The sequence below is a fragment of the Ochotona princeps genome, chromosome 21 (genome assembly GCF_030435755.1).
Source record: "Ochotona princeps isolate mOchPri1 chromosome 21, mOchPri1.hap1, whole genome shotgun sequence".
In the NCBI taxonomy this organism is placed as follows: Eukaryota; Metazoa; Chordata; class Mammalia; order Lagomorpha; family Ochotonidae; genus Ochotona; species Ochotona princeps.
In genome coordinates, this window is record NC_080852.1 from 20,966,770 (window position 1) to 20,993,659 (window position 26,890).

Below are 26,890 nucleotides of genomic sequence, written 5' to 3' on the forward strand. Positions count from 1 at the left end.
ATCGGCCGTTGCGGCTCACTTGGGGAATGAATCATCGGACGGAAGATCTTCCTCTCTGTCTCTCCTCCTCTCTGTATATCTGAATTTGTAATAAAAATAAATCTAAAAAAAAAAAAAAGTAAGATTGGGGGATGCCAGAACCACGGCTTAGCAAGCAGTGCTGGCATTCCATATGGGCTCTGGTTCAAATCCTAACTGCTCTACTTCCTATCTAGCTTCTTACTAATGTGCCTGGCGAAGCAATGAAGGATGGCCCAAGTCTTTGTGCCCCTGCAGTCATGTGGGAAACTGGAAGAAGGTCCTTGTTCCTGGCTTCAGACTGGTCCTTTCCCTGCCAGTGTGGCCATGTGGAGAGTGAACGAGAGGATGGAAGATCTCTCTCTGTGACTCTGCCTTTCAAATAAACAAACCTTTAAAAGAATAGGACCGACCTGAGAGGTGGGGGTGAGTTGGAATAGATGGTTCAATCCCCAAATGCTCACAAAAGGTAGAGTTGGGTCAGGCTCAAGGCAGAAGCTGGGACCCTAATCTGGGTCTCCTATGTGGGTGTCAGGAACCCAACTACTTCACCTGCTGTCTAAACATATGTATTAGCAGGAAGCTGAAATCAAGAGGAGAGCTGAAACTCAAGCCCAAGCACTTTGATAATGGGATGTCTTCTCTGGACTAGATGCTCTTCTTCTCCTCCCATGGCTGAAACTTTTGGGTGGTTTCCAAGTTATTGCTGCTGTAACACTGCAGTGAATGCCTTCATGCAAATTAGTTTTCTGCCAACCCTCCATTGCCATTTTGGTTTATTTCCTTGACATACACTTCCCAAAGTGCACTGACCATGTCAAAAGCTCTGCTGCTCTTTTTATGTGTTTACCAGCCTGTGCTGTGTAATGAGTGTGCCAGTTTACTGGGAAGAATGGTGTTTGGGAAGGGGCAGGTTTGGTCTTCAACTCCTAACTCTCTCATTGGATAATTGGCCAATGGTAGTTTATTATGACTGTAGGCAGATTTCTCTCTGAGCATAGGTCTTCATCTGTAAAATTGGTTAATGATAGTTCATTTTCCAGGATTGCTTGGGAACTTGATCATTTAACTCTTTGACTGGCTACATGTGCATTAAAAGTTCAGTTATCGGGCCCGGCGGCGTGGCCTAGCGGCTAAAGTCCTCGCCTTGGAAGCCCCGGGATCCCATGTGGGCGCCGGTTCTGGTCCCGGCAGCTCCACTTCCCATCCAGCTCCCTGCTTGTGGCCTGGGAAGGCAGTTGAGGACGGCCCAATGCATTGGGACCCTGCACCCACGTGGGAGACCCGGAGGAGGTTCCAGGTTCCCGGCTTCGGATCGGTGCGCATCGGCCCGTTGCGGCTCACTTGGGGAGTGAATCATCGGACGGAGGATCTTCCTCTCTGTCTCTCCTCTGTATATATCTGGCTGTAATAAAATGAATAAATCTTTAAAAAAAAAAAAAAGTTCAGTTATCAGTGGCACTCCTTGTGACCAGCAGATTACCTGTGCTCTGTTTTCTACAAGTGTGCATTTTGATGTTTATAATTCTTAAGGATTTACTCTTTGGTATTTTGGTAAGTGCCTTGTGCTTGTTCACTTCTGGATTTATTGGAAAGGACTAAGGTCTCACCCTGTGCCTGGTGAGATCTTCTGAGTATATGGCAGGGCTGTTCTGTCTAACAATAAAAAGCCAGCATGGATGAAATAAATGTTGCAGGTAAGAGAGTTGGGGGAGATGTGTTGAGTGAAATAAAGGTTAGGACAAAATTTGCTGAGTGAGTCTTCCGACTTAATAGCATGTTATGAAAACAGTTGAACCTTAGTATTATCATGGAAATTGTATTTGTACCCCTAATGTGGCCCCTGGCATCTCCCCGTTAAAACATCTAGGCTATTGTTAATGATTGATACCATTTAGTGTTCTGGGCCAGGAGCTTTTAGGGCCTCATCCATCACTGACTCTATAAACAAGAGCAGTGCCTTAACCACTCCTGGCTCTCAGAGTCACAGCGGGAAGGGGATGTGGGCAGTCACAGGGACCCTGGACCTTGGTGTTGGCCACCATTGGGGATGGAGAGGATTTGGAGTATTGGGCAGGGAAAGGCAACTACAAATGAACATTCATCAAATATAACATCTTTTGTTTGGTGGACAATCCGCGTAGCAGAGAATTTGCATGTAGGTGAATCGCAGAACTGAGTAGTTGCTTTTGAGGTCTCCCACTAGCATCTACACCAGATTGTCTTGGGAAAACGATAAGAGGCTGGAATAGCGACACAGACATTACACACACACGTTGCAGCCCCTTTGGAACTCTGGTGGGATCAGAGGACGGTGGTTCTGCTTGAAAACAGCCCTCAGCCCCTTATTCCTGTCCTTCACCCAGCAAGTGCTGTCCCAGGGATTTCCCTCTAGGCCAGGAGCCCTCATCCTTAGTGATGGGCCACCTGCCCTGGTTGAAATGGTATTGTTTCTTCTGCTCAAGGGTGTCTGGCTCTGGGTTTCTCCTTAGCAACCAGAGTGACAATCCTAGACTTAACAACATTTGTGGGTGGCCTTACAGGGGCCAGGTAGAGAAAAAAAATCAAAAACAGAGGTCTACTTAAAGGAAAGATGGTGAAGGCATATGTCAGTATTCTTTAATGGGCGGGAGAAGAGACCAGAATGTCTGGTAGATTGTTAGGAAGATAGACACAGGTCAGAGGAAGATGGGAGAAAGAGTAGCTGGGGAGGAGGCCATTCATTTAGAGACCAGAAGGTGGCAGAGGCTGGGGGTGGAGGGGACTAAGCCTTAACTCCAGGGGTCATGCCCTCTGAGGCTCTGAGCTTAGACAGGAGTGATGACAGGCTGCCCCCAGGGAAGGCACTGGTTCCTTGAAAGCAACGCAGCCAATGGCAGCACAGGACACAGAGTCCAACTCTTCTGCACTAAGGCCTGAGCAGGGTATGAGCAGCTTGTTCCCCTGAAAGACCCTCCACTATTGGCATCCTGGGCACCTTCCCTGAGCCTTTGCCCACTTGTGACGTTTAGTGAGCACCTCGTACTTATGAGCATGGTTCTGTGCCAGCTGAAAGCTGGACCTGCTGGCTGTTCCCTTGTGCCTGCAGCGGACTGGAATCAGCCGTCTTGACCTTTGCTGGCAGGAACCACACCACCACGGTAAAGACCAGGAAGGAGAGAAAGGGAAACGGAAGTGGCAGTGGATTACCCCTCATTGCTGGAACCCCCTTCCCTTAATTCTACCTGGGTTGGTTAGAGTTAGGTAACCATCACTACAGAGAGTACTGGGCTTTGGGTGGAAACATCTTTTTTTTTATTATCTGTTTTTTTAAATGATGATTCATTGGAAAGGCAGAGTTAGAAGGAGAGGGAGAGATCTTCCTTCTGTTGGTTCACTCCTCAAAGGGCCACAGTGGCTGTTGACAACTATGCCAGGCTGAAGGTGGAAGCCAGGAACTTCTTTGGGGGTCTCCCATGTAGGTGCAAGGGCTGAAGGACATGGAGCAACTGACACTTGAACCAGCGCCCATATGGGATATAGTGTTATAGGCAGTGACTCAATCTACTATGCTGCAACAGTGGCCCCAACATCTTGTAGCAAGTGGACTTCATGTCTGTAGAAACTGAAAAAGATAAAGCATGGGGATTGTTTTCCCTCTGTGCTCAGGTGCCTCCTGTAGGTTCAGAAATAGTTAACACTACTTGGAATGCCCATACGCCATATTGGAGTGCCTGGGTTTGGGTCCTGGCTCTGCCCTCCATTCCAGCTTCTCGCCAATGAGCACTCCTGGAAAGAGCAGGTGATGGCTTAACTAGTTGGGTCCCTGCCATTGGCAAGATGGAGCCAGATGGAGTTTCAGTCGATCCCAGGCCTGGCTGTTGGAGATATTTGCGGAAATAAAACAACACCTGAGAGATTTCTGTCTCTCCCATAAGTAAAATAAATGGATACTTCAGAGAAGTAGCCCAAGTTGCACACTATGTTTTAATCTGAGAACATGAAGCTGGCCACTTATAGGAACATGAAGCGGCCACTTGTCCGCTTAGGTAATACAGAGGTTAGGAGTCAAGATGGGATAGTAGGAAGTTAAGGTCTCTGGTGAAGTTACCTTTTAAAATATAAAATCATAGTTTTTCCCATCTCCTACCCTTCCAAGAGCACGTTCTCCCATTCGGGGAGAACTGAAGGACAGAATCAGCATACCAATTCCCGTTTCTTAGAGTGGTTGTCATAACAAAGGCAAGGAGAACACAGCCCACACCAGCCCCATCCCTGGGTTATTGTCAAAGAGATGGTGCCTGAGTTTTCAGTTTATCATCAGAATGGGAGGAGGAAGCCACCAGTCCCACCCTTCCTGTGTCCTTTGATTCTGGACAAGGTGCTACCTTGCTGCCAATTGTGAAAATTTTTTCCCTCTTGAGATGGTATATAAAAAAACACCATTTCCACCAGTTCGGGGTTCTTTCCTTCTTTGGAGCCCCCTCCTGTCCCTATGGCAGGAGATCTCTTTCTCAAATAAATCTTGCTTTTGCACACTAAAATTGTCCACATGATAATTCTTTCATGTGAGACAAGAAACAAGGTTGCTGTCATCTTGCGTCAAATTCCCTGCCACACTGATGTGTGTTTTCTATCTGGATTCCTTGGGCGCAGGGCCCCTACCACAGTCACCCTGTCCTTTCCCAGGACCTGGTGCTGGCCTCTGCACATCCTGTGTGCTCTGTGCATAAGAGCTTGATTACTTATTCAGTGCAGTTATTCCACCACATATGTCTAGAGCTTTTGGTTAAAGGGGTTTCTACGGGATCCACATTCTGGGACGCCTGTGAAGCCTAGGAGATCTTGGTGCTCCTTCTGATCTGTGTGGGAGCCCCGTTTCCCAGCCTCTTGTCTGCTTCCCAGGGGTTTTCTGGTCGCCTCCGGACCTGAGTTGTCCACCCTGGGGATGCTCCTCTGACTTCAGGGAGGCAATCACAGGGCAGCCCTGATGCTGGCTCCTCTGGTGGAGGTCACCATTCTAGCCCACAGGGCACTGATGGAGATGACTTGTCTTTGTTAAGATTGTCCAGTAGCAGGGAGATAAGCTCCTTCTAGCTTGCTGAGACTGTTCGGAGCCGTGGCAAACAAAACACTTCACCCAGGAGGCTGCCCCGCCCCGCCCCCATCCCGTGTAAGGTGGCGGAAGGAAGCGGAGGCTGACAGTGGAGTTAAACAAACTTGAAGGTAGGTCAAATTTTTGACATACCATCTTCCTCTGCCGTACCAGCAGCTGCTCTCCGCTTTGAAAGGGGGCTTAGCTGCTCACATAAACTTTGGTTTGTGATCATGTAAACTATTATTAGGATTATCTTTTTATTCATAATATATGCCTGACTCTCTGTCTACCTTATTTATGCTCTGTTTAAAACACTCATCCACCTCCAGGATCCAGAGCCCGCCCCTACACTTCTGAAGATGCAGGAAGAGCTGTGCGTTGTAGCAGTGATGCTGTATGTTGCAGGCCCCCCTGGGCTCAGGAGGACTGCAGGAAGCTGTGGACCTCCGTGGCACTTCCAGGGCAACCCTGGGCCATGATAACAGCAAAACACATGGGTTAAATATGTTGTTTACTTAGGGCCCTGGCACAATGGCCTAATGGCTGAATCCTCACCTAGCAACCTCCAAGATCCCATACAGGTGATACAAGTGGTGGTGGCCCAACCTACTGTGTCACAATGCTGGTCCCTAAAAAAAACCCAAAACAGTCTTTGAACGAAGGTTTTTTATTCTAAGAGGATCTGTTTCTAATGCAGAAATGCTTCATTCTTACCTGAGTGTGTTTCCTTTTTCTTCTTGGCCTTCAGAGGCATCTGCCCCCACAACTACCTTTGGCACGACCTGGTGGAACCATGGCCATTCAGGCTGATCTGGAAGTTAGAGGCATTCCTGAGGCTTTGCTTTCTTTTGCACCAGGGCAGGAAGGACATGGCCTGGTCCTGCCTCGGGCGTCCCTGCCTTGCCTGTCAGCCCAGAGTGAGTGGGGTGTGCAAGCCAAGAAAAACTAATAAGCTTTTCCATTTTTAATAAAATGTCTCTCCCACCCATTGTTTCTCCCTCCTCTGCTCCACCCCTAAAGAAAGAAAAAGACTGAGTTTTTAAGCACATCTGGATGCTGTTTTTGTAAAACCTCTTACCCTGGCTTCCCAAAAGCAATGTATTGGCTCCTAGTTTTCCAAACCAAAAAAAGAAAAGAAAAACCTAACATACTGCTGCCTTTGTTTGCGAGTCTAGTGTGTTCCTGTGTTTTCATGCAACTCTAAAAAGGGAGGAGCTGCACTGGTTTGCAAATCCTTAGCTGTAGGCTCTTCTGAAACTCCCTTGAGTGCTAAAAGTTTATGGTTCGTTATTTTTTGGGGGGAAGGGGGGTGCCACGTGTCCCTTTTGAGATGACTTTGGCAGGCTTCCGTGGCTGCAAGCATTCAGGCTGGGGATCCAGGGGTACTTGGAACCCTGATCTGTCTGTTCTGCCTTCCCTATCGGGCGCTGCCCTCTTGGTGACCACCACGTAGTTAGATCATCATATCCTGACTAGAGAGCCTAGAGGCCTGCTGTGGAAGATGGGCTCCATCCTCCCCTTTTCAGACAGTATTTTTTTTTCATAGGGGCATCTAAAAGCCCCTGGTCACTAAGGTCATCATACTGAGAAAACAAGGTTACTCTTCGGTTGCTGCCAGCCCACAAGGATATTGATTGGTATGTCATGCTTGGAGCCAGCAGAGAATCCCAAGAGATGAGCGTGGAGCTTTCAAAGATGTTTTACATGATCCATAAGTATAATTGCTTGCTCAGATATTTATATAATTGAAGAGGCGATTTTGGGGCTGGCATTGTGGCACTGCAGGCTAAGCTGCCGGTTTGAACTAGTTTGAGTCCCAGCTGCTCTATTTTCAGGGCAGCTCTCTGTTAATACACTTGGAAAATCATTAGGAGATGGTCCAGATACTTGGACCGCTACCAATCAAGTGGAAGACCCAAGTTGAGTTCCAGGCTACTGGCTTTGCCCTGACCCAGCCCTGTCTATGACTGAAGCAGTGGAGAAAAGGTATCTCTTTTTTTTTTCTGTTCTCTTCCCTGCCTGTCAACTCTGCCTTCAAATAAATAAGTAAATAAACTTAAAAAAAAGATTTATTTATTTTTATTGGAAAGAGAATTACAGAGAAAAGGAAAGACAGAGAGAAAGATCTTCCATCCGCTGGTTCATTTCCTAAGCGGCGATGCAATGGCCAGAACTGAGCTGATCCAAAGCCAGGAACTTCTTCTGGGGCTCTGACATGAATGCAGGCTCTCAAGGCTTTGGGCCATCCTCAACTGCTTTCCCAGGTCACAAGCAGGAAGCTGGTTGGGAAGTGAAGCACCTGAATTAGAACCAGCACCTGGGCTCAGCAGCGTGGCCTAGTGGCTAAGGTCCTCGCCTTGATCCCATATGGCCGCTGGTTCTAATCCCGGCAGCTCCACTTCCTCTCTATCTCTCCTCCTCTCAGTATATCTGACTTTGTAATAATAATAATAAAAAAGAATCAGCACCCATAGGAATCCCTTGTGGATACAAGGTGATAATTTAGCCACTAGGCTACCAAAAGAAACCTTTTTGAAAAAGTGGTTTTCATGTTGAACACATCCCTTTTGACATTCTTTTACCTGTAAGGTACTTAATATTTTGTATGTTAATTTTATTTCACTCTCTGATGTCATTACTAATCTCAATTTTTCAATTTTTGTTTTTCTTTGTAACCCTAACTATGGGCAGTCCTGAAAGTCTTAGATCCTTGTTTTCAATTATTTTATTTGAAAGGCAGGCAGAAAGACACACACACACGTTTACAGAGAGAATGCTCTGATCACTAAGTACCAGCAATGGCTGGGGCTCTGCTGGGTCACTCAACCCTGGTGTCCCCACATGAGAGACATAAACCAAATTACTTGACCCTCACTGCTGCCTGCCAAGCTCTGCATTAGCAGCAAATTAGAATCAGGCACTTGGAACGGAACCCAGGACTTTGAAGTGAGAATATGGACATCTTGACCACATCCAGACACCTGTTCTCTTTTTTGTTAGTTTTTAGGTACTCTATTCATCTTCTTTATTCATCTCATGGATGAATTCATCTATTTTTTTTCATATAAAGGCATTTATTTTCACCAAAATATTCCCTCCCACTCCCACCCCCATTTACAAAAGTTTTTTTTTATCTTTTTTTTTTAAGAACTTTTTTTGTTGCAAAGTCAGATGTATATGGAGAGGAGGAGAGGCAGAGAGAAATGTTTTTCGTCCATTGATTCACTCCCCAAGTGATTGCTACAGCTGGAGCTGAGCCGATCTGAAGCCAGGAGCCAGGAGCTCTTCCGGGTCTCCCACGCGGGTAAAGGGTCCCAAGGCTTTGGGCCGTCCTTGACTGCTTTCCCAGGCCACAAGCAGGGAGCTGGATGGGAAGTGGAGCTGCCGGGATTAGAACCGGTGCCCATATGGGATCCCGGTGCATTCAAGGCGAGGACTTTAGCCCACGGCTCCAGGCCTGAGTTCATCTGTTCTGAAGGTTCTATAGTGTGAATTTCTGCCTCGTAATCCTACCTGCCCCACCAAAAAACATCCTATGGTATGATGAGAGCATACTCTGTAGTCACCTGACTGAATTTTTCTGTATCTTTAATGATTTTGCCACCATATCCTCCACTTTCCCCTTGAGGACACTTTTCAGACCATCTCTTCTCTTTCCCTGTAAGCTGCAGTTGCCCGAATGCCCCATCTGTCTGGCTCCAGGCTTCTGCTTGCCTAGTCCTTGCTGCAAATGTGGTCACAACCCCTTTGTTATTACTACTTAGCTGCTTCAGTTCCTCCTTTTCTGTTTCTCTTCTAAAGAATTGTGGCAGAATATACCATGTGGGGCTGCCACCTGTAACACTGGCATTGCCCTAGGCACCAGTTTGTGTCCCGGCTGCTCTGTTTCCAATGCAGCTCCCTACCAATGTGGCTGGGAAAGCAGCAGAGGTTGGTCCAAGTGCTTGAGACCTTATATACCCTTTGGATACCTGGAATAAGCTCTTGGCTTTGGCCTGACCAAATCCCAGCATTATTCATGGAGCACCTTGGCAAAAACTGATAGAAGTTGTCAGAAGCTCAGATAAAAATTGGCGGTAAGCGGTGAACAAGACTCACGTCCTTTCTTAAAACACCTTCTGTATGCATCAGGGGCAGTCAGGTCTGTCTTGAGAATCTAAGAGAACATGTGTGATGAGAGCCTAGCTTCCGGCATGTCTTGGTACCAAACCAGGCACTTTGGCTCACCCCTTAGGTCTGTTCTTTCATCCTTTTGGTTCGCCTTTGGAGAAAGACAGAGAGCTCCCTGCTGGTTTACTCCACTACTGCCTGCAATGGCCGGGCCAGGCAACAACGCCAGATCTGCAAGCTTTCCCGCCTAGTCCATTGCTTCCTCTTCCTTGAGCTCTCGTCTGTGCAATCCAGCCATGCTTTTACATATGTAAGGACCACTTTGAGTCTGCTGCAAGGATGCCCCACGGGCGAGGCTGAACCCACCTTCCCTTCATTGGCGCGTTGTGCCTATTGTTTCAGGTGGGGGTGTTTAACACAGAGGGGCTTGAGGTGGTGGTCAGTTACTCTAGGTTTGCCCTGAGTTGTGTGTTCTGGATGATGAGGATTCGGAGTCATTCACAGGGAGGTTGTCTGACTGTTCACCATGTGCTGAGGTTGATGGTAGGTGCCTGGGGGATCCTATGTCTTTTTCCCACAATCCTCCTTCCCTTCACCCACCCTGACCAAGGCTCACCCTCAGCATCCGGCTAAACGCTTGTCTGTCCTGTAAAGACCTTTTGCTGGCCAGCCTCCCTCTATTCAACTCTTGTCCCTCTTCTGCAATCCCGTTTCACTTGGAACTCATTCACGTGACTGGACATGTTCGATCTATAAAGCATCAACTTAACTACTGTATTTTAGTTTCATGTTCATAGTATCATTTTTTCAAAATGGTCAACTCCTGCAGGTGAGAGCCTTATTCCTGGCCACTCCAAATGTCACTCTCAGGGGAGGCAAAAGTGCATTTCAGGTGCTTGAGACATATGATCAACACATGCGTTCTGGCACATTGGCTGAGGTGTTTTTTTGGGGGGAATGCAAATCAATACTTTCAGGTAGAGCTAAGTTTTTGAGATGATTGTCTCTCCATACTCAGAAAAAGAGATTCTCAGTTTTAACCAGCGAATTCTCCTATGTCCTCAGCTTGTCCCATGCAGTCATAAGCGTACTTGTGTTTTCACAACTTCCCTGATGGCTCTGGTAGGAGTTGGAGGTCTTAGGTTTCTACATGGCAGTAATGTGATTACTGTGTAGGGCGGAGGCTGTTGTCAGTCAACTTCCTGGATTTGTCAGTTTCCCTTTTAATTTTCAGCAGTTCTGTTATTCACATGAGACCAGCCAACTAATCACAAAATCCTCAGAATCCATGTAATTTTAAGGAAACATACAGGATAAATTATACTAATTGGGTTACCCTACAGACCAGTGTTTAGGATAGCCACATGAGTAGGCAGCCTATCGAGAAAGCAAGGTTTGTGCCCTGCGCGTTGAGTGACCTCATTGATACATTTCTCCTATTGCCTTTTCCAGGGGCATGGCCCGTCTTATGACAATGAAACAGGCCAGTTCTATTACTTCTTAGCTCTCCATTTATTGGACAAGATGGGTGGTTGGAGGCGACTGGACCCTTAGAGTCCGGCCTCAAAATCCTGTCATCTTGTGAATTTCTGTTATTTTCCCTTTTGGTGCCTTATCTTTCTTTCAGGATGTTTTGTATCTGTAGATGAAGTGTGTGTGTGATGCAGGCAAGTGAGACCGCTTGTCTGAAAGAGACTTTCACAGTGAGAGGCCAGGGAGCTTGAAGATTTCATGTTTTTGTTTGTACTTAAATTTTGTTGTTGTTGCCTTGAACTTGTGTGTAACATTTACAAAAATGTAAAGCTGTCTTCAAAAAGAAAACCTGTAGTTCGCCTAGAAACTCGCAAACCTTTGCTTAGGGAATCTCTGTTAGGGAGCTGCTGGGTGTCTGTATGAGCAGTTAGGGAAATGGTAGCCCTCACGTGGTGTATCTCAGCCCCTCCCTTCAGTCCTTGTTCTCAGTTGGAAATCATTTTAGAAGAAATCTTTGCACCTTCCTTCCCCCCCCACCTTTTAGTATTTAATCAGTCCCTTAAATCTTTCCTGGTAGGCTCCTTTTCATGCTAACTTAATGACAAAGCGTTACAAGATTCCAATTTATTTATGCCCCAGTTCTTTGATTTTGTAAACATTTTTCCACCGGAAGCCTAAGGAAGAAGATAAGACCCGTTGATTTGTCCCTGTTGATGGATCAGGAAGAAGACTGTGACATTTGGTTGCCTCAGCCTGACAAGAGAGGGACAGGGACTGGCCATGACCAGGGCCACCTTGTCAGGGGAGCAGCTGTGCTTCTATCTGTTGTTCCTTCTGCCTCCTCTGTGACATAGTGCATTTGCTCTGGACTCCACCAGCACTCGTTGCAGGGGGAAATTCAGGGAGCCCTTCCTGCCAGGGAACATTGCCTTTCCCCCACAGGGAGCAGCAGCTCAGTCAGATCCACAAGGATGCTAGTCCTTTACTTTTTTATCCTTCTTCACACACCTTTGCAGAATGACATGTTAGCTGCTCCAGGAAATTCAAATTAAAACTGAATATGTCTTGGCAAAGTTGTTTTCTGGCCCACATGTCTTATGAGTTGATTGGTGCGTCACTGTGTGTTTGTGTGGTTGCATGTGTGCGTCTTAATGGGAATTCCATATGGCATCATTGGGAAATTAGGAAAGTAAGTCTTCAAGAGTTATTGCTTATAGCTTCGGGGCAGGTTGCCGGCCTCTATCCAAGAAGTGGGGAGACATAAAGTGGCAGGGATCCTTAGTGTTGGAATATCTCCTTCCCTTGGCTTTACATCCTAACATTAGTTTGGCAAAAGATAAAAACGACAACTGACGGCAACGTTATTTGCCCTCTGAAACTTTGAATATTCATCAGTTTGGCCTTACCCATGCAACCGTGTCCTTTGCTGTGCACCAGTTTTGTTGCCTGCAAGTGTTTTGCTCTGGCTGAGCCATAGATCAGCCTACATTTTGCAAAGGTGGGGTTTTAGGTTATCCCTTAGAGAGACTCTTGAATGCATATTTCAGAATGTCCCAGACTTAACCCAGTTTTGTGTGTTGACAGCAAACACCACACTGCTTAAAGGCAGTTGATGGGGGAGTGGGTGGAAATCGGCTGTTTCCACACTCAGTGGTGAGAAAAATGGAATAAGAATTAGTCATGTTTGCTCCTCTCAGTTCAGCAAAACTGGCTCGACTGCAGACATGACCATGTCCCCAGTGATCTGAAAAATGATAGATGCCTCTCTCTTTGCTTCATGCGTAAATAATCGTCCCCTTTGATGTTGCTGCTGTGCAAAGGTTGCATATCCCAGCATCCTGAAAAAGTGTCCAATTATTGAACTGTAGCAAATACTGCCTTCAGGGGTAACAGTTGGCCAGCGTGAACACAGTGTTTTATTTAAAACTGAGATTGCACCCTCGATGAACATTTGAATTTTACTTTCAATCGCTGAAGCAAAATCCTGTATCATTCATTCTCCATGCAGGATTCTTAGGGCTGGCAGGTGAGGTGTCCTGGTGGGTTTCTGGGATCCAGAAGCCTCCTAAAATGCTGTGAGCTCTCAGCAGTATTGGTAAGCAGAAGAAACAAAGGCATGCAGCTTTTACCCCTGTGTGTTTTCCATGCATTAAAAAAATATATTTACTTTGTTATTTTTTTGTGGGGGGGGGGGTGAGAGTCAGATTTACAAAGAGGAGCAGAGACAGAGAAAAGGATCTTTTGTCCACTGGTTCACTCCCCAGGTGGCGGCAATGGCCAGAGTTGAGCTGATCTGAAACCAGGAGCCAGGAACTTCCCCCAGGTCTCCCACACAGGTGCAGGGTCCCTGGGCTTTGGGTCTTGACTGCTTTCCCAGGCCACAAGCAGGGAGCTGGATGGGAAGTGGAGCTGCCGGGATTAGAACTGGTGCCCATATGGGATCCCAGTACATGCAAGGTGAGGACTTCAGCCACTAGGCTACTGCACAGGGCCCTTCCATGGATGTTTTAAAGATCATTGGTATGCATAGGTTTCCTTTTTAAAAGTTCATTGCTGGGCCCGGCGGCGTGGCCTAGCGGCTAAAGTCCTCGCCTTGAAAGCCCCGGGATCCCATATGGGCGCCGGTTCTAATCCCAGCTGCTCCACTTCCCATCCAGCTCCCTGCTTGTGGCCTGGGAAAGCAGGAGAGGACGGCCCAATGCATTGGGACCCTGCACCCGCGTGGGAGACCCGGAAGAGGTTCCTGGTTCCCGGCTTCGGATCGGCTAAGCACCGGCCCGTTGCGGCTCACTTGGGGAGTGAATCATCGGATGGAAGATCTTCCTCTCTGTCTCTCCTCCTCTGTGTATATCTGGCTGTAATAAAATGAATAAATCTTTAAAAAAAAAAAGTTCATTGGTATGCATAGGTTTCCTTATTTTTTTCCACCAAAATTAATTTATTTTAAATTTCATTTTGCATGAACATTTTGAAGTCCTTTTCTCTGGCAAGGGATGGGGACAGCAAAATTGCGTCTGTAGGGCAGTTTACTCTCAGCCCGTTTTCACATCTGGCCTGCATGTTCTGAAGATCTTCAGCCACTCCCTGAATCTTGAAGCCATCTTGCATCGCAGTCCTCGAATCTGCCATGCTGCTCAGAGTCCTGGGCTGGCTGTGGCACAGCCAAGGACTTTGATGTTGGCTGAGCATCTTCTCCTGTGTTTGTGTCCTGTTGGGCAAGGCAGGACAAATGACACAGCCCTGGGGACCAGCGGGCTGTTTGCAAGCATCGAGTGTGCATGTTGGTAGCAGAAAGGCTTCTGCAAAGCAGGTTCGGAAGCTCTGTGTGCAGACTGGGTCTCTCCAGAGTCCCACAAGTCAGGGAGAAACGGTTGAGTGTAGCAGGCTGGAGTGGAGGCTGGGACAAGGGGAGAGAAGTTTGTTCACATGCTTGTTAACTTTCGAGGGTCTTTGACAAAGGAAGTCTAAATCCCTGCCCCGGTCAGGCCAGCCATTGCCCCCTGGGAGACCCCGTTGTGCACAGGAAGTCAGACACTAATGATGTTAGAGAGGGGACAAAGGCGCCCAGCCCCGGGAAGGGCCTAATTGCTGTGTCCGGCTCCCAGGCAGCCTGCTTCAAGCTGGAGGGGGCTGGGCAGGATGCGCTAAGTGTTAACACCTGGAGCCTGCACCGCCTACTGCCTGGTGCTTCCCCACCCCCACCCTCCTTTTGGGCTGTGCGGCTGGGCGCACACACAGACATACCAACCGGCACTTAGAGATCCAGGCTGCATCTTGGAGCACATTTCTGGATGTGACTCCTGAGACTAGTTGGAAGTAGCTCCATAAAGGAGGCTGCATTTGCTGTGTTGGTCACGCCTGAACCAGGTCAGAGTGAACAAGACCTGCTTCATGACCCTCCCACCCCCAACCCAGCACATCCAAAACAGCTTGGTGATAGCTGCTTCATCTGTGGCCTATCCAGTAACTTCCCTCTCTCTCCCAGCAGGAAGTCTTCAGAGGGTCATTCTGGCTTTTAGGGTGGAGATTCTGGTCAGAACTGATCAAGTGTCCCTGTGTTGAGTGCAGTGGGGCTTGCAGCCAGCTATAATCTTGAGGACGGAGATGTGGCAGGATGGGATGGGCAGAAGGTGCCTGACCCCAAGGACCTGTGGTGTATGGGTGCTTGTCAGTGTATGTGCCTGTCTGAATTCACACCTGAAGGGGTCAGGTTGACCAGAGAAGTGGGCAAGCCCAGGTGCAACCCTCTCATTGCCAGGTGTGAGTCTCTAGATTCTTGGTGTCTTAACATGGCTTTGAACCTGGGGCCTGAGACAACTTCAGAGGCCCTTGTGTGCCTTAAGGAGCTCTGAGAATGCCTCAGAGTTTGTGAGCCATGTTCCTGGGGGAAATTGGATAAGGTCTGTTTTTCACAGGATTCTCCAAAGGGGTCTAGAAACCCTTTCCCCTGAACAAAAGGGTCATCAGTAATAAAAAGTGAAGGCTCCCTGCCTGGGCAGTGGCCCTACAGGGATGGGATTAAAGGCGCAACCCCCCTACCTCCTGCCCTGGACGGGGCAAGGTCAAGTCCGCCTGGAGTCTTAGCCTAAGTGGGGTTCCCTAGAGGGCCACCAACAACAGACAAGTTTCTTGCAGGGAGAGATTCTTGCAGAGGGCAGAACAGGTGCATTTCAAAAGGATGCGAGAAGCCGTTTCCCTTTTTGGAGAAAGGGATGAAAAAAGCCACTTTGTGTGGGGGGTGGGGGTGGGGAGAGGCACTAATGGCAACTGGCTGTTTCTGTTATATTAAGGTTTTTGTGCGCAAGACCACCATGGGGGCAGATGGTTATGGAAGGGTCCGCCCTGCTCTCTCGCTTGCCATGTGAGGCTTCCGATCAGCCAACCCGAACCCAAGAGGGAGGCCTTCCCTCATTTCCAAACACTGGAAATCCGCTTTGAAGGCAGCACGTGTGTGGGGCCTGCCAGGGACCTGCTGGGGTGGAGGGGGCTGGGTTCCCATGGCAACGCCCCCCCCATCCTGTAGACAGGCGTGTGCTGTAAAAGCAGATTCCAGAGGTTAGCGGTATTCAGACTGGGTCTGCTGGCCGCCTCGAAAACGGTATTTGAAGTCCGTTCAGTGCGGCACTCTCTGTGTGGTCCCAAGGCTTTTTATTAGTAGTTGTGTTTTGATCCGAACATTTCCTCTCAGCTTAGGCATAACAATCATGTTTAGAGCCCTTACTTCTCTCTCTTCTACCCCCCCTTCCTCATTGTCTAATCACTGTTTTGCTCTCTTTGGGTTTCTGGAGTAAAGTCTTGGTAACTGTTCCTTTCACAGCTAAGGGAGAGGGAGCTGGTGGCAGATTTGCTGGGTGGGCAGATGGGAATGGGGGTGGGCAGTGGCTGGTTCACTTCCTGTTTGTGCCTGGCATTTCTGGAAGAGCAGCTCAGCCGTGTCTGTGAGCTGTCTGCCTGCATGTGCTCTTGAAACTGCAGCTGGTGCCGCGGGTGACCTTCAGGATGCCGGCCCTCCACGTGGGCTTCTTGTTGAAGAGTGCTGGGGGAGTGCTGTTGGAGACATGTTTTATAGCTGGCCTTGAACCACATTTGCAGAGTGGGGGGAGCAGAAAAAGGGAACTGGAGCAATCCTGTCTGTGAGTCAGCCACTGGAGGGACACATAGCCCAGATCCTCCACAGGCTGCCTGGCAAAGAAAGCATGGCCTTTAAAGCTTTGTGGAAGGCAAGGAGGCTGCAGATCTTTGCTTTTAAACGCAAGAAGGAGGTCAGCATGTATGTGTATGCATGCATGTGATTGAGTGTGTGGAGTGCTCTCAGCTTTAGTTGGTGTGTTCCAGGGACAGAGCATTGTGAAAATGATAAAGTCAGGCTTGGGGAGAGGAGGCATTTCCAAGTGTATGCAATTCCACGGAGGCCACCATTGCGTAGAGCAGCTGTGCCGGGGAGAAACAACCCATGTGAATGTCCTAGCGGGGCCTTTCCTGTGTGCCCTGGGGAGGGGATGGGCAGCTTGGATTCAGAAGAGAGCCTTGCGTTTGATAAGCAGCACACATGGTGACTTGGCCCAGGTCGGCTCCATGTTACAGCTTAGAAACAATTGTCCCTTCAGCTCTCCTTTGGGGAGCGTGAAATTAGGAACATGTGTGTGCTGATTAACAACACGTCAGAGATGAATCATGATTATGGCTTTGGTCTGGTGCACAGACTGTGCTTCGGAGTAGTGATTTCCTACCTCCTGGAGCAAATCTCTTTAATTAGCTTAAGATCTCCAGGTCTTTTTTGGGGCCGACATGGTAATTGCTGGTGGGAACCCAGCAGCACTCAACACCCCTGAAGCCCGTGCCTTGCCACCCCCGAGGCGGACGGCTGGCATCCTTCCGTGGCTGAACTGGATTGGTTACATCTCCATGGAGGGTGGTGAGGGCACAGTTCCCGGCAGTGTGGAAGGAATATCTCGCCTAGATCCAGGTCCACGCTGGCTCAGGGATGCATTTTCCTCACGTTTGGGATTCACGAGCATTCCCGTCGGCTTACATCACCTGGGGCCTTTGCTGACTTGTAAGTGTTGTGGAAGGGCTTGGACTGAACTAAGTGGAACCTGTCCTTGTTTATGCAACCATCTGAACCAGCACAGAATCAACAGACCCCGTGGTGCCTTTCCCATGTGTCTAAGTTCACAGGCACAAGTGTTTGTTCCTGTGGCAGATTTGAAAACCTCACATCCCTGGCCTTTTTAAAAAAATAATCTTGACACACTGGAAACACAAGATGGGGGAAAATGTTATGGTGAGCTGGCGTTAGTTTTCAGTCACTACAGGTGCACCTTTAAAAACCTCAACCTCTCACTTGGTTTCTGACCAGTATTCTAACTTCTATTTTCACCCCCACATACTGGTCGCTAAAACGTCACCCACTTCGCTAACGCTCCCTAATTGATCTGAATGCCTCACCATTTGGCCCACCCTCCATTGGAGAAGGGAGTGCTATATTTAACACAGTTATCAAAATGCAGTTTTCCAAAATGGCTGTTCATCCGTTGGGGGGGATAGGATTGGAAGTGCTTCTCTGGGAAGTTGGTGTCTTTAGGGGGGTAAGAATCCCCAACCCTTACCACCTCCCACCCCCAGGAAGTGCACTCCCCTTGAGGCTGCTCCTGGCTGTGAAGCGTGAGATCCTGCCTGTGGCTGGCTGGCTTTGTCCAGGAGCCATATGGCTGAATATTGGTGTGGGGTTTGCCTTTTGCATTTTATTCCTTTAGTGCACTTAAGGGCTCCCTTCCCCCACACCCCCTTCCTGAGTCAAAGATGTTTTCTCCATTACGCTCCCATTTGCTGCTTCCTGCTCTGCTGGCCCCTAGAGCACAGACCAAAGGTATTTCAGAGCAGGAGTTCCAGGCACTAAGACTTGCTTCTTAGGCTGGCTTTGGAACAGATTAAAAGCTACCCGTCAGTGCAGCCAATGGGGGTGGTTAATTAACTAAGAATGTGGCACCCTGAGGCCACAGCTTCGGCATTTATAGTTTTTCCCTAACAGGCAACAAATAAGTATTTTTTCATTGTCAGCTCATTAAATATCAAGATGGCAGGGTAGCTAAAAGCTGGGGATTGTTTCCTGAAGAACAATCTGCCTAGATGCAGCCTTATCTGTTTCTTCTTAGTGTAGCCTCTGACTCTGAGGCCACAAATCGCTACGTGTCACCTAGCGAGGTATTGCTGTTTGTGATCTTACATTCATTTATTCGGACAGAAAACTGATTGTCAAGGGCTGGTTACTGTACCAGTCCCAGGGCTGTGAGCAGGTATTTTGGGGGCTGCAGGGACTCTTATCATAAGTGAATTTCCTGGGACACCCCCGTGTCCTCCCTAGTTCCCACCATGCCTGTTGTTCAAAAGTGCCTCCTGCCACCTTGGGCCAACCTGGTTTTCCACCCCATCTCTGAGTCCTCCAGGACTCTGGGTGCCGTAGAAGGATTTGGACAGTGCAGTTGCGGCCGTTTTGACCGTCCTCTTCGTGTGTCCTCTTCTATTAGGACGACAGGAAGCGTCTCAGAAACAATGGCATCAACATTTCTGTAACAGCCGCTTCACTGAGCTCACGATGCAGAAGGATCTTCCTAGAGTTCATAAAACAAACAAACAAAATCCCCAAAAATGTGTTGAAGAAGCAACTGCCTGGATCTCAAATTATTTTTTGTTTTGTGTTTGGCACCAAGCCCCCAGCTTATCTTTTCATTCCTTTTTTCTGTGAATATTTTGGAATATTGTTTGTCATCACAAGTAGCCACCACACCAATCCTTGCTAGGAAGTGTTATAGCCGAGGGAAATGAGGCCCAGAAAGGTTCAGACACTAGCCTAAGATCACACAGCTGGAACTCTGGCAATGTGAAGACTCAACTGTGCAACCAATTCCTCCTCTTCTCTAGATGGACCCCAGGTCAGCCCACGGAAGGCTGGCTAGGCTGGCAGAACCTCAGGCAGCAGCCCTGAGGGTCTCCTGTCTGCTCGAATCTGAGTGGGGTGGGAGAGAGTGCAGTCACATGCAGTCCAGTGCAGGCCTGTTGGGGTGGGAAGGAATGACAGGAGCTGCCGTGTGTGTGTGTGTGTGTGTGTGTGTGTGTGTGTGTGTGTGTGTGTGTATGTGTGTGTGTGAGAGAGAGAGATATGCACTTTGCAGCTGGATATAATTATATAAGTGCAAAAGGGAACCTTGCAAAGTTTGTGGAAAATGGAAATAAAGGATATGTTTATTTTGGTGAAGAAGGTTTTTTGTTTTTGAAACACATACGTAGGAGAGGGTCTTGGAAAAGTTCAGGAGGGGCTGGCCTGGTGCCGCACTTTAAGCTGCTGCCTTTGGCGCTGGTGGTGTCCTATGTTGGAATGCTGGTTTGAGTTCCAGCTATTTCTCTTCTAATTCAGCTCCTTCCTCCTGCACCTGGTAGGGCAGCAGGTGATGGCTCAGGTACTTGGGTTCCCCTCACTCCTATGGGAGACCCAGAGGGAGTTTCTGACTCCTGGTTTTTTTTTTTTTTTACCACTTGGGAAGTTAAATCAGTGGATGGAAGATCTCTCTCTCTCTGTTTCTTTCTTTCATTTTTTTTGTATTTGTTTTTATTGCAAAGGCAGATATACAGAGAGGAGGAGGAGAGAGGAAGATCTTCCGTCCGATGGTTCTCTCCCCAAGCAGCCGCAACGGCTGGAGCTGAGCCAATCTGAAGCCAGGAGCCAGGAGGTTCTTCTGGGTCTCCCATGCGGGTACAAGGTCCCAAGGCTTTGGGCTGTCCTCAACTGCTTTCCCAGGCCGCAAGCAGGGAGCTGGATGGGAAGCAGGGCTGCTGGGATTAGCAGCCCTTCCCAAAGTGTTTCTGTTCAAGTGAGGAGTTCTGGAATTCTGTGTGTGTGGAAAGAGAAGTTGGAGAAGAAAGGTGCGGTGGTGTGGGGGGGTGGGGGTGAGGTGCGGGGAGGTTCAGTGGCTCAGGGGCTGGGGTGCCTGTTGATTCAGATTCTGTTACTGCTTAGTCTTCACTTTAGCATGGGGTGTGTGTGTTCTTGCTTTTTTCTGCAGGACCATGCTTTCCCAAGCTCCTTGTATATCTGAACTGTGGGATACAGTTGCAGTGGGCGTGCAAATGTGCCTGGAGCGTTTGGCTGAGATGGGGCTATGGCCTGAAACCCTGGGCCCCTTCAGAAGTATTTTCCACATTGTGTCTCTGGGTAACAATGGCCCGTTACATACCAGGCTGCTGGCCTATGGTTCCCACCACTCCCCTTCCTCCCCACCCCCTCCCAGCATGCTCCTTGTTCTATGGAAACTTCAGCTGTGTGCGTAGAGAATTTTTCCCATCCCCAAGCGTTTCAAAATGAACATGCTTGGGAGAGTTCTGCAGTTAATGCCGAATGGTCCATTTGCAGGTTGTTAGAGAAGGAGTCACATCCGTGTGGGTGGACGTGTAGCTGCTGTTTCCCATGATGGATAAGTGGTGGGTTAGGGAAAGGTAGGGTCACCGGGAGGGTTCCGGTGTTCCCTCTGCAGGCGCTGTAATTAAAGCGGAGAGTCTGGTGGAATTGTTAGCCCTGCTATTAAGAGTGCAGATGGCTAATGGCCACATCGGCAAGAGTTAAGAGTTAGAACTTTTAAAGTCGTGTTTTTTTTTTTTCTCCCTTCTCTTTTATGACCCAGCCTGTGTATTCCAAGCATAGGTACGGATGCAGGGAAGAATTTCCTCATTAAAAGTGATGGCTTGGGCCCGACGGCGTGGCCTAGTGGCTGAAGTCCTCGCCTTGAAAGCCCCGGGATCCCATATGGGCGCCGGTTCTAATCCTGGCAGCTCCACTTCCCATCCAGCTCCCTGCTTGTGGCCTGGGAAAGCAGTTGAGGACGGCCCAATGCATTGGGACACTGCACCCATGTGGGAGACCTGGAAGAGGTTCCAGGTCCCCAGCTTCGGATCGGTGCGCACCGGCCCGTTGCGGCTCACTTGGGGAGTGAATCATCGGACGGAAGATCTTCCTGTCTGTCTCTCCTCCTCTCTGTATATCTGACTTTGTGATAAAAATAAATCTTAAAAAAAAAAAAAGTGATGGCTTATTCCCACACTCATTCCCTAGTCTTGGAAGGAGAAACTGGTTTCCTTAGACTTGAAGGATTGCCTATCTATCATAGCTTAACAGAGCTTTCCCAATAAGGGGGTCTGGTGAGTGAATTTTACAACCAATCAGGGTTCAAAGCGATCCAACTGGAAGGGCTCCAGCTGGCTTGGTCTTCCTTCCAGTCTTACTGTTAATGAATTATTTAGCCCTTCGGCGTAGAGGAAGTGAGTACCTGTGACCGCCCTGGCCTGATAGTTTAAAGTTGTCCACCACCTCCACCCCCTGCCTACCACTGACAACAGACAGGTCTCTGGGTGGTAGAGAAAGCTCAGACTGGCCTGACCCTGGGTGCCCATGGGACTGGGTAGGTTGAGACCCTGTGGAGTCTCTGTGTGTGAAAGGACCTTGGCTTCCCCTTCACCTCATGTTCTTTTGTTTTCCCGCAGGGAGTGGGGCCGGCCAGCCGGAGCAGTGGGCTGCACAACCTCACCTTCAGATACGACAGTAAGTGCTTGGCTTGTCCCACAAGGACCAGATCCCCTTTGGTGATTTCAATTGTATATCATTGGGCTTCATCCAGGACACTGTGGGTCCTGGAGTGGGAAGGGGGAGTTGAGGAAAGAAGGTTTTTTTTTTTTTTTTTGTTAACATGTTTGTGTTTGTCAAGAGAGGTGTGGCCACTCAGTCGGCTAAGCCACTGGAGTGCTGGGAAACTTGCACAGCACAGGGGCATAGAAAATCTGCATTCAGAGACCTTCTTGGGGTTCCATTGAACATGCTAAGAGGGCTCCATGGGGAGGGTGGTGTGCAGGGGAGGCAGAGGAGCCAAAGTGCCCATGTGCAGGTTGCTAGGGAATGGTGGAGACTGGGGCAAACTGACTAGCCTATGTCTGGTCTTGAAGGAACTCTGACTCTGATTCAAGCTCATTGTAACCCTGAGGAACTCCCACTGAGTGTAGCCAGATGTAACTTCCAAGAAGAGCAGGGAATTTAAAAAATGTGTTTTATATGAGCAGTGATGTGAAAATGCTTTCGCACACAGAGTGGGCCGAGTGGATCTGTGTCCCAGCTTGGCCCAGGGATCTCTAGTTGGCCGTCTCTGGCTTGGCCTGAGGTCCTATCAGCCAGTTTTATACCTGTCAGCTGTGGTGAGCTGTAGCCAGGCGACTGGACTTTATCCGAGCCTCAGTTTTTTTTTTTCATAGCAGATGAAGGCTGCTTTTCTTCTCCCATTATCCCTTCAATGGGATAATCCTTACCACTGCTGAACCTGGTAGCTGGCTGCTGGTAAATAATCAATGATTGCTATCTACTAATATTAGAAGTTAGGTCAACTAAGGAGAGTGCAAGCACTTTTTTTTTTAAATTCCTTTTTTCAAACATTGGGACTTTGCTTAAATTGTTTTCTGAGGACACAGTGCAAGGCCTTTTTTTCTGGTGACACATATAGGACCCCCTCAGAATAGCTGTGTTCATTCATAAGCAGGTAACTGTGCAGGACTGGGCGCCTTTTGGCCTTATGAGCCATGATTTAGATGCAAAAATGACTGGAGGAAGCTGCATTCCTCTTTATTGGAGTCATCTCTTGGAAAGGGTTATGAATCCATGTAACGAAGAGGCTTAGGTCACACACTGAGGTTGTGAATACAATCTTACAATTTTACGATACAAATCTGTGTGTCAAACTCATGCCCACACTTGCTGGCATGGGCACTTAAGGCTCCAAGGAGAGCTGACATGGCTGCTCAGATGTTTCATGTTATTAGTTCTGTGTGCATTTTGGGGGGAAATCCCGGGATGGAATGAGAGATTTGCAAGTCCAAGATACTTGATTCAGCTAAATATCGACATGTGTAAGGAATCTTTCTTTCAGTTAGGAACTGAACCGTTTTTTAAAAAGATTTATTTATTTTTATTGGAAAGTCAGATTTACAGAGAAAAGGAGAGATGGAGAGAAAGCTCTTTCATTAGCTGGGTTATTCTCCAAGTGGCCACAATGGACAAAGCTGAGCTGATCCAAAGCCAGAAGCCAGGAGCTTCTTCTGGGTCTCCCACGTGGGTGCAGGGTCCCAGGGATTTGGGCCATCGTCTGCTGCTTTCCCAGGCCACAAGCAGGGAGCTGGATGGGAAGTGGAGCGTACAGGGTACGAACTGGTGCCCGTAGGGGACCCTGGCACACGCAAGGTGATGCGAGGACTTTAGCCACTAGGCTATCATGCTGGGCCCAGGAAGTGAATTTCTAATGTACGCTCTTGGCCCTGGCACATCTTGCATGATGTTTGAGAATTCAAAGAATTTTTGTTCAGCTTCAAATGAGCATTTTTCTTTCTAACTGAATGAGTTTGATGAAAAAGAATCTATACCTGCAAATCCTTACAGTAACTCGCTGATTATTGTCTTCAGGATGCTAAATGTTTGGTTCATGGACCTATACCTGTCCCTTACACATTAGGTTCCTTTTTACTCCTTCAGCATTTAATTAGGAGGCAATATACAGCTTGTATTGACTCCTGAGATGCGCAAAAGTTGTATTTTGGCACAATGTTCTTTGGGCATAAGGGTCTTGAAACCAGAATTCAAAAACTTTAGTCCTTGCTGATACTTGGGTCCAGCCTGTGTAAAACATTGATTCAGTGTTTTCTGGTGAAAAAGATTCTTCTCTTATTCACTAGCAAGTTCCTGTTTAGTGCTCAGTTGACCCAGCTAGGGGTTCTGTTTGCAATGGCAAAGGAACAATTCCAGGTTTTCTCCAAAACTAAACTACAAAGTCTTTTTTCTTTGTTCTTATGTCACTTAATGTTACAAAGAAAGAAAATGCTGCTGCTCTAGGTGCGTAGGGAGTTTCACAAGTTCCTGGTTTGCTTTTACCTTGTCGTCTGTGTGTCTTGTTTGGACTCTCAGAGCATTCCTGAGTAAGACTGCAGTACATTTTATCAGTTCTTGGACTTTATATTTGCATAATGGTATTTACAGAAACCCAAAGAGCATTCCCTTTGGCTTGGACAATGAACCAAAGGCTCTGCTTTTGCTCCTACATCTCCTTAGAGCTGCTGAAGCCAAAGGGTTCACTTCCACTGTAGCCTCAACAGATGACAATATTTGAACAGCATGATAGGGTCTTGTCTTTTTTTTCTGTACTGGGAAGCTGATCTGAGCCACGTTTGTTGCAGGTTGACCAACCAGCTGCCGAGGAGCTTGTGCTAGAAGGAAGAAGCTCCGTGCTGATTCAGTCTAGTGACAAGAGCCAAGGGGGATCCTTCAGACTTAAGCCACTTACAGTCTTGGGCCTGGGGTGTCCAGTGTTGGGATCCTAAGGTCCTTGGCTTACCTTCCATGGCTGTAGGTTTTTGGTGTGTACCATGTAGGTGTTGAACCAGATGGTTGAATATTTTTTTCCTCTTCTGAAATTCTCATCTGCACCCAGAGAACACTTGTTGATTGCTCTGAAATCAGAAGTCTAACTTGGCTTTTGTTATTAGCATCCGCTCAGATGTGAATGAAATGGAAAGGTGGCTGTTTTTGAAGCAGAAGGCATTAGGAGGTGAGAAGATGGTATGTACTTAGGCAAGAAGGCAGGACAGAAGCAGTGTGGAGGATGGGGTACATGTGACTTCCCAATAAGACATATTTAAAAGGAGAGATACTGTGTACAGGTTAAAAGGCTGGGAAGGGTGTCCAATTAGGATGTTAATAGTTACTGCTTAGTAGTGAGAGTGTGGATGTGTGCATGACTTTTACATGTTAAAACTAGTCTTTTGTGATTGGCTTGTTTGAAGTTTTATTTTTTATAGCTTGTTAATTCTCTCTTGAAAACCTGACACCATCACTGCAGGTGACGTCACTGCAGACTTTCCAGACTCACCTTGTTCCTGCCAGCACGCGCTGGCCTTTGTGGCCCTCTGACTTTTCACCCTGTTTTTGTGTTTTCCTAAGGTCTCTTTCTTCTCATACAGGACACATTGTGTAAATCTGTCTTCAGGTACCTTTTCCTTCATGTAATCCGAGGAAGCATAAATCATGCCAAAGCCTGTTGTTATTTTATCACCCAAAAGGGCTCTATCCCAAATATGAAGATGCAATTTGGTGTGTGGTCTTACTTTCACATCTTCTGTTCCCTGGATTTCTGTGTGATGCCTTCCCTGGACGAATGACAGCAATGATCATTTGTTCCCTTGAAGCAGTCTGTGAGTCATGAACTTCTTGATCCAAATAGGTGCTTTATCATCCATAAGGATGGCTGATCCTCAGGCAGCCAGAGAAGGAAAGTGTTGGCAATTTCCTAAGGTCTCCAATGAACGTTTGTAGTCGTAAACACGGTGTATGTGCACTCTGGTTTATAGCAGTGGGCTTGTTGGGACGTGCCCTGCAGTACTTTGTCCCGGAGGATCATGCCATGACTTCAGGGGGTAACCAGGTGGCTTTGGCCGTTTGATGCAGGGGGGGCTTCATGGAGAAAGGGCTGGAGATGAGGCAATGTAAGCATTGTGAGTATTAGCAGGGAAGGCCCATGATTGTTCCTGCAAGTGTGGCCAGAACAGGCAGGTCATGGTCATGCTCTGAGGTCCCAGACTATTCTGGTTGAGAGTTTTTTGCAGGTATCTTCAGCTAGACTAGGCTGCAGCTGCTTCTGTGTTGTGGTTGGTTTGGCAGGTGCCAGAATGATATCTTCAGATAAAAATCAAAGAGGGAAGTGGTTGTGTCTGTTGAGCATTGTGGGGCCCTTTGGGTTTAGTGGGGATTGTTGGTGTCTTTGATGATAGAGTGTTTGGGAGCAAGTGTTTTATCTTTAAAAATGCTGATTAATATCCTTGTCACTTGGGCACTGTGTTAGGACCTTGTACAGACACCTTTCATGCTGAAAACTGGTTGGATGAATATAAAAACTTAATGATTAAGGTAAAATTACATAACAATCGAAAAAGTTAATGTCAGGTCCAGGCACAAAGTGCACATCATGTACAATCTTCTTAACACTGTCCTCCAGTATAAGCCAGGGTGTGTGGCTGGTGGTGGTGGTGCTGCTGCTATAAATCCTTCAGTCATACCTCCTCGTTTCCCAAACAGTAAGTCAACTTTTGATGTTGTATTTAGGCTTCTGAGATACATGTGTTTAGACGGAACGGGTCTGACTATCTCCAGATTAGATTTGCTCTGTGTAACTTGACTAAAATGAACCTAAAGATAAACAAACAAACAAAAAACACATCTTGATTCTTCATCCTCCCCATTCTCCAGACTGTACCACCTACTTGAATCCAGTGGGGAAGCACGTGATTGCCGATGCACAGAACATCACCATCAGCCAGTATGCTTGCCACGATCAAGTGGCAGTCACCATTCTTTGGTCCCCAGGGGCCTTCGGTAAGTGTTCAAGAAACCCAGTGACTGAGGGCTGTTCCCATGTGGGTTGACCTCCAGGGACAGGCAGGTCTTGATGGCAGTGAAGTTTAGGTTGGATCGGGCACAGACACACTTTGTCTTTGGCTGCCTATACTTGTTGGGCACACGCACAAGCACGTAGCTTGTCTTCTGTTTCCTTGACTGTTCCTGAGAGAGATGTGGGCTTGAAAAATAATAGAAGAGGTGAGTGGTGAGTGGCTTCCTCTGTGTCCCAGCAGCCTTTGAAG

The 26,890-nt window shown here is 47.8% G+C and overlaps 1 protein-coding gene across 1 annotated transcript in view; it reads left to right on the forward strand.

The window, feature by feature from the left end:
* IL17RD (interleukin 17 receptor D) overlaps positions 1–26,890 on the forward strand; it is a 61,358-nt gene that overhangs the window by 17,915 nt on the left and 16,553 nt on the right. The window contains exons 2-3 of the mRNA XM_004581560.2: positions 21,710–21,767; positions 26,499–26,624. Coding sequence (XP_004581617.2) covers positions 21,710–21,767; positions 26,499–26,624 — 184 coding nt within the window. The remainder of the gene's footprint in view (positions 1–21,709; positions 21,768–26,498; positions 26,625–26,890) is intronic.